Here is an 8,131-nt window from a genome sequence, read left to right on the forward strand (position 1 = left end):
AATGTTGGATTCACCAGAGGTATAAGCAAATCTCTCACCACACTGAACTATTCTCTGCTTCCAGGTGTAAGATGAAATGCAATCTATTTCATGTTAATAAGGTGCTTTAGCTGTGTATTTCTCTCTTAGGCTCTTTTCTTGCCACAAGCTAAGATATCTTCATATCCTCATCAAAGCCTATATTGCTGAAAGGATGGGATTCCCTTTGCTTCCTTAACATGATTTTTAACCTGATGGTTTTCCATGCAGCATTCCGTATTAAGGCTGTGATGGATTTTGTCACTTAGTGTGTTCTATTTGCTATACAGTTAATTGGATATTTTGCTACTTATTTTCAAATACATGGGGAAAAAGCTTCTTAGCATGCTCCCATAAGAAGAAAGCTTTATGCTGATGTTATATTAATCCAGAATAACAAATGGTCAGTAGGTGGGTATATAGTCTCTGTACAAAAAGAAGCTGCATTCTGTGCAAAATGTTATTGCATTAAATGAGTATCTGTCTTCATCTATTGTAACTCAGACTGGTTTTCTGTTTATGTCAGCAAGAGAATATTGCTGAACTGCGGATGCCTCTGTGGTATATTTGTCTGTAGCCACAAAGTATTCACTCTTAGCTGAAAGAAAATAGAAACCAACCAACAAGCTGGCTTTTTGATGCTTTTGTTTTCTATCTTTCTTTCTCCAGGATCAATACCAGTTCTGCTATCGAGCCGCACTGGAATATCTGGGCAGCTTTGATCACTATGCAACATAAAAACCCATCGTGGATTTTTATTGCAGGCCCTTTAAGATCCAGAGAGCCGCTTCTGAGCCATACAATGTGCTTTAGAAGTACTTCTTAACTCTTAGCTAAGGAGCGATTATTGGGGATATATAAAATAAAAAACAAACAAAAATAATGGGGATATATAAAACAAAAAAAAAAACAAACAAAAAAAACAAACTATTCCATGTGGACCAAGAATTCACAGTTTAATAACCTAACCATAATAAAAGAATCCTGACCACTGAGGCGTCTGAAGGATCTCATTTGCAGATACCTCAAGGGTTCGACATTGGTTGAAGTTAAAGGGAAGAGGAAATTAATCAAAGAATGATCATCTTGTTCAGGATTGCATGCTTTTGCAAAGCAGAATTTTGAGAGAACTGCAGTTCAGTGCAAGATGTTTGTTAAAAGGTTGGGTCCTGGCTTCTCAAACAAAGCGGACTCTTTACTTCAACATCACCCCTTCCGATCATACTGCTCATCATAACACTTTAGGGAAAATGTGGGAATGTTTAAAAAGAAAGTCCTTGATTTAGTTTTTTAGTATTGTAAAGATACTGCTGACCTGTGCTTCATTTTTAACTGTGTAAACTTTTTCCTTTTTTTAACAAGAGTTTATCATTCAATGAAGTGAATTCAAGAAAAGGTTGCATAACTGTTAATCTCTTTGTTTAAAAACTGTAGATTTTTTTTAAGCTGTAGAACTGTTACCTGTAATATTGTGCTGTAGAAATGTTAAATAATTTGAAAATTTGCACATTTTTGTGCAGTCCTATATTTATCTACAGTACCACAGTCTTGTTAGATATTACTTTTACAGTTATGTTTGTTTTATTTTTCTTTAAGAAAATATTCATTGTAATCAGTTAAATCAAAATGGGGCTTTTTGGTTTCTTTTGGAATCAACAGGGAGGCGCAAAGTATAAAGATGCTGCTAACACACACACACACACACACACACGCACACATATGCACATGCACACTCACACCCTCTCTCTTTCTATATATGTAAGTATATGTATGTATTACTGTCTGCCCTTGTCTAACTCTCTGTATAGTTACAGAGATACAGATAGGTAGGTATTCACACACATACACATAAACATATCAATTCTTCCATACCTGGATTTATCAAAGCATTGGGAGTGTTTTTCAGCATACTATAATTGTATTAAACTACTATTTGATCATCTCTGTATTTCCAAGGTCCATAAACTTCTGTTTCAAAGGGAAGTGAGGAATGCACATCATTGATATTTGAATGTCATCTCTATCCCAAATAATATTTCTATCCACGTTGCCACTTGAACACACACACACACGCACACACATGCACACACGCACACAGAGTATGTGATTTAGGCTTCCAGTGAAGTTCAATATTTGTAACACTATAGTGCAATAAGAAATCATATTATTAAATGTAAGAGGTGTGCATGTGGGAAAGGTCAGTGCATATCCCTTTAGGAGGGGAGAATGTTGTAATATATTAGGTATTAAGATGTTTTAAAATTGTATTCAATAGTATACTGTCTATAGTGTGCGCTATATAATTTACATTTATCGTATGTAACAGGGCAAAGCCAAACACACGTTGCTCTGTGAAATCAAATGTTTTGTGGCATACAGCATTGTTTGGGGATGCTGGTTTTTATTTTAATTTTACATTTAGAGTGCCTTATATTTGATGCCTATTTTGAATAGCATTTCTTTAAGTTAGCCTTCATTTGTATTTAGTTCAGTTTGTTCATATTTCTGTTATTCTTTTCAAACATTTTAATACATGTATCAGACAATTTTGAAAAATATGCATTTCCAGTTTCTAATCAAGTATGGATGGTAATAAATGATAACCCAAAACACGTAGGTAGTCAAGGCCCTTTATCTTTCCATATTTCCAATAACAGACCAGCCCACAAATTAAAAATCTATTCCTCGTTGGCTTTTCAAAGTCACTGTGTCACTGGTTATAGTGTTATCATTGCAGAGATGTAGCAGTACACTAGCAGTAGTTGACATTAGCAGTGCTCATGCATTTTTTTTTTTTTTTTTTTAATTTTGGGCCAAGTCCTGCTCATTCACTTATGTCAACAGATTGCTAAAGTCAAACTATTGCTTTCAGTGGGAGGGTTCATGTAAGGCTAGCAAGACTGAGCCCACAGGATATATTTGAGAATGACATTAGATTTTCTTCCAGGGAACAGAGAAAATTCTGTAAACAGCACAAGTACTTTTTGAGACTCTTAATAGGATGCCATTTACATTGACCCTGCTTTCCATCATGCCTTCTGCCATTATCAGTACATGAGTATCAAACAAATTCTTTCTTTGGGGTTTCAAATAGGAGCACTGGTATGGCTTGTCAATGTGACCTCAACTTTTTTTCTTCTTCTTCCACTTTTCCCACTACTAGCAGAAAGAAAAATATGAAAGACCAAACTCTAGCAAGCATTGTATTTGAGCACTTTTGTAAAGAAAAAAAAAAACCACACAAAAAAAATCAAAACAAAAATATAAATATATGTATATGGAATAGAAGTATTATAGAAGGCTACCTCAGAATGAGATTCTGTAACTTACATCTGAACCAGAGAATAATGTGCACTATGATTCTTTTTCTTCTTCTTTCTTGATTTGTATTTTAAAATAATTATTGAAGCGCCAGTCTATGTGGTGTGGTCACGTTCTTCAACTCAAATGTAGGGGATTGGAAAAACACAATAATCAAAAAAGCATCATTTTGGAAACATAGACTAGGGAAGATACTTGCACACTAGATCTGTAAAAAGATCAGAGCATTCTCCCTAGCAGACTGTCTTGCAAGCTCCAAAGAAAATGAGGGAATTATTAAAAAAAAAAAAAAAAGCAGAGTCAATTTGTGAGGAAAACTGTTGTACAACTGAATATTCCTGTTAGTAGTTATGTTTCTTAAGATAACTGTTAGCATCATTGATGTGCATTCCACTTTCTGTATTCTTATATATAGTCATTCTATAGTTAATTTAAATTGTGAGCATCTTTGTCTACATACATCATACATTTCCAAGCTTAAATTGGTTTCATCAGCATAACCAGTACGGTGCTATTATTTATGTTTATATGTGTAGTTATGTCTAGTTTTGTAATTAGTTGCAATGGGGAAAAAAACCCACAAAATATGTAAAAATGATTTATACAGAAGTTTAATTTAGCTCTTTTTAAAAATTATTTGAGTGGTTAGATAGTGGAGAGGATGGCTGGGGGAAGGAGTGGCCCTCTAGGGAGATTTGCACTTTCTATATATACCTTTGTACTATGCACTGCCCTATTGATTCTACACCCAATAATGTTATAACTTGAACCCATCTGTAAGAAACTGCTTATAAAATCCACTTGTGTGTATCTAAATGACACAGAACATGTAAAAAGGAAAAAAAAAAGTTTGCAATGACTAAAAAAAAATGCAACTGCTTTTTTTTCCTTTTATTCTCTCCTATTTTTCTTTATTTTTCTTTTTTCTTATTTTCTTTTCCTTTTTTTCTTTTTTTTTTTTTTTTTTTTTTTCCCTTGGTGCCCTGATACTCCACAGATATCAGAAGGCTGCAGGTCTCATCATAACCATCCGTTACGTGGCTTTGCCATTCAAGCTTGGAGTGTCTTTACAAAGATAATAAAAAATTGTGTTCTTTGCTCTTGTTTTGGATGCATAGACTGAAAAACTTAAAAAATTAACTTGTAAAATGGCTTGTTAAAAAAGATACAATTACCTCTAATTAGTAGTACGCATAAATGTTTTACAGAATGAAAGGCGTGCTTTTTATTTTCTTACTTCGTTACATTGGTGGCGAAAGAAAGTCTGTATGAAAATCAGTTCTTTGCTGACACAAGTTCCATTTGTTACAAATGAATTCTAATAAAATGTCAGTGTTATGCAGCCCTGGTCTTCTTTCTTAAGCAGTACTTTTGAAATCAAAACTTGTTTGGTCCCACTTGGTGATAAAGGAGTTTAATTGGAACTACAAAGCAGTCATTAATCTTCTTAACTAGCTGCTGGACAGTGGAAAATGCATTCTTAGGTTAGCAAATATATATCATCTTCAGCAGCAAATTTTTAGAGCCAGCATAGGCAAACTCTTTGGCATAAATTCCCATAGCTTCATGAATTTAATTGGCATTGTCACACTTTACATGCCTCAGGAGTTCCCCTGTGTGCTTTAGAAATGTATTATTACACTGAGAAAATAGACTTCTGTCCATTTGTAGGTGCAACCCAAAGAGGGCAAAATATCTGCTTATTTGGGGTGAATTGTGAATTTTTCGATCCTGCAGATTTGGCAGGTTCTGGAGTAAATCCAAAGTCACTGATCAGAATTCAGTTACTGAAATTGTGGCAAGCAGTCAGGACAGATTTTTGACTCATTTCTGCTATGCACTGCATATGCAGCGAGTGCAGCCATGGGTCTGTGAAGCTGCTATCCAAATACTTTGAAACAGTTTTAGATGAACGTGCCTAGTGTATGGAGGCAAGCTACAAGGGACATGACATGGCAATCTAGTCAAGGAAAACAAAAGAGTCTTGCTTTGTTTGCTTGTTTTGAAAAAGGGCAGGTTCTGTCTCCAAGATTGCTTTGTTAGCAAGGGAACACAGTCTAATAGTGATTAGTATTAAGTACGTGTTAACAAAGAATTCTCTGTGCTGAAAGGATGTGCAAAGACATTAACATTAGACTGATTTCTAAGAACTTGTGTTGTTCTTAGCCTAATTTTCACGTTAAGATGGTGATAATAGTGTAAATGTGAAGCCTTGGTATTCTTACAATCTTATTAATGTTTTTCCACTAACTTCTGTGGATTTTACAATTACTGCTTTGCAGGCTGCCTTTGGCTTGAACCTTTTTTTCGTAGTCTGTGCAAGGTGGTTTAAAGCTGTGTTATGTAAGGGTTTTTTTAACTATCTGAGTGGCTTTAGATGGTGCCCTTTAATGTCAGCATTGACTTCTTTGGATTTTCCTGTTCTGTGTGTCTAGCATGGGCCAAAATAAAGTGTGAAAATGAATATTGACAAAAAGATTTGGCTATGTATGGGTTAATACATTTTAAGTTAATGGGTTTTAACAAGACTAGTTCTAATTCATGCTTCCTTCACACAGAAAAAAATGTCATGTGCTTTGAGATCATTAAAGTTAAGAAATGCTGTTGAGATGTGAAATTAACCCATCTCAAAGCAAAGCAATAGCTAAAGACTTTCAAACACAATAACATTTGTATCTTTTCAATATTATACAAACAATTGGACCAAATTCCCAGATTCCCAGAATCTTTGGTGTTCTTTCACTCTGGTATCTCTCAAAATGAGACAGTCAGTCCTGATTCTAGAGCAAGAGAGGATTTCCATCTGTGGTTTGTATTTCTTTTCCCACTGCCCACTTCTCCCAGTCTGTGTGAGCTTAGGACAAAAGTGAGCTACTGGTAAAGGTATAAACAAAGTATTGAAAAAACACTGGTAAGGAATATATAGAAAGAAATTGTTCACTAACCAGAGTGTCCAGAACAGGTCAGTACCAAACAGACCAGTACCCAATGAAACCTCAAGAACAGTATAGCCATCACTGGTCAAGAAAGGGAAAGAAAAACGTTCGCAGAAATTGCTGAGTCCTTTTTGCTTCAGATGTGAACATGATCTTTTTTTTTTTTCCCCCTCTTACCCAGCTTTATAAGCAGAATGATCTTTAATTACTTTTCACAGACTTTGGACTTTTGAGGAAAATAACCAGCAAATTTGCTGATGTGTAAGCCAACCTACCAGTGATAAATGACTTCCTCTTCCATAAAACTTAACATGAAAAAAAATACATATCTTGTCTGTGGAGTTGCTGAATTCTATGAAATAGCCTTGCATATTGAAACCGTGAAATTTAACATCTTCAGACAATCAAAATTCAATAATAGCACTGGATTAAATTGGCAAAAATGTGTGCAGAAGGTACCAAATAGTATCAGTATTACTTGCACTGTCAAAGAATATCTTTAAAGCAGTTTCGGAAGTGTGAAATAGTGGTACTTTTTTCATTCTGTCACTGTGCATGGGGAAATGAAACACTGATGGGGTATGAGGCTACATGCCTGTAGCAAATTTTTATTTTAAGACCTGTGGCAAATTTTTATTTTATTTTGTCTTGTTTTGTTTTGTTTATTTTTTATTCTATTTTTATTTGTTTATTCTATTTTTGTTTGTTTGTTTTATTTTTAAGGAGGGAATATTAATGCTGTGCTACTGACTGCAACGATTTGGAAAGTTATTTAATTCAAAAACTGAAGGATTTGAATAATGTAGTTTTACTGATATTCAGGAGAGAGTATTTTCTCTTTACACTGTCCTGTGTGTTTTAAACAAGCTGGTTCTGTCCTCCAATTCTGCCTACAAAGGGTACCATAGTAGGATGCAGAATATTTTTCTATCACTAATGCAATGAGTCAAGATGGGAGGAAACATCTGCTGACTAGCTTTCAGAGGAAAGCAGAATGATAACCTGCAAATGAGACATTGTAGTGAATAGAAATCATTTTGCATCTAGACTATAAATAGGATGCTTTTGAACCCAAAATGCGTTCAGCTTGCTTCTGTCAGCAGAAGTCTTTATTATTGTAGCAGGAACGAGCAAAAAACCTTTCTTTGCCAATAAAAGCAGTTCGTTATATATTCAACAGCCTTATTGGATCTAGAATGTAAATCTTTTAAGTTGAAACTGCCTGGAAATGCCTTTCCTTCTCTCATACATGAAAACAAGAGAACAGAATGTAAGATTTTCTTCATCGGAAGAAATTATTTGAAAATACATGAGGATTACTATACTTCTGGTCTTCAAAAATGCAGTTTGCTCTTGAAATCTGGTAGGGTCTAAAGGACTTGAATGAGCCCAGCATTCTACTGTGGCAGGCACTTTACAAACACACAGCAAGTTCTCATCCATACAAGAAAACAAAACATCATCTAGAGGCTGTAGGTGACATTTCCAAGTTCATGAGGCAAATGGGTGTCATCGCTGACTCTGAAGCCAAACCAGCCAGCTAGCACTACCACTACAAGACATCTTGTTCAGACACCATGGTAATTCAAAGTAAGCACACCAAAACCTGTAAAAATCAGTGACTAATGTTGAGTACCCAGTCACCCGTTGAACACAGATCTGGCAAAACAGTCATCTTTCACTGACAACAGAAAAACCATGTACTTTTGTTCCATACACATGAAATGTTTGTCAAGTTAATACAACATCCTCTCAATAGTCCATACTTCCAAAGAATATTTTGCAAACATTTCACACATTCACACCTTCTGTTTGAACTCCTTTTACTCCATTTCCTCTGTAAAAGTTTGCTATTC

The 8,131-nt window shown here is 35.0% G+C and overlaps 1 protein-coding gene across 1 annotated transcript in view; it reads left to right on the forward strand.

Annotated features, from left to right (window-relative positions):
- Nucleotides 1-1,489, forward strand: part of PTPRD (protein tyrosine phosphatase receptor type D) — a 329,742-nt gene extending 328,253 nt beyond the window's left edge. The window contains exon 38 of the mRNA XM_050913754.1: nt 688-1,489. Within this exon, the coding sequence (XP_050769711.1) occupies nt 688-756 (69 nt within the window). The 3' untranslated portion in view covers nt 757-1,489. The remainder of the gene's footprint in view (nt 1-687) is intronic.
- The last annotated feature ends 6,642 nt before the right edge of the window (nt 1,490-8,131 follow it).

Source organism: Gymnogyps californianus, chromosome Z, assembly GCF_018139145.2.
Source record: "Gymnogyps californianus isolate 813 chromosome Z, ASM1813914v2, whole genome shotgun sequence".
NCBI lineage: Eukaryota > Metazoa > Chordata > Aves > Accipitriformes > Cathartidae > Gymnogyps > Gymnogyps californianus.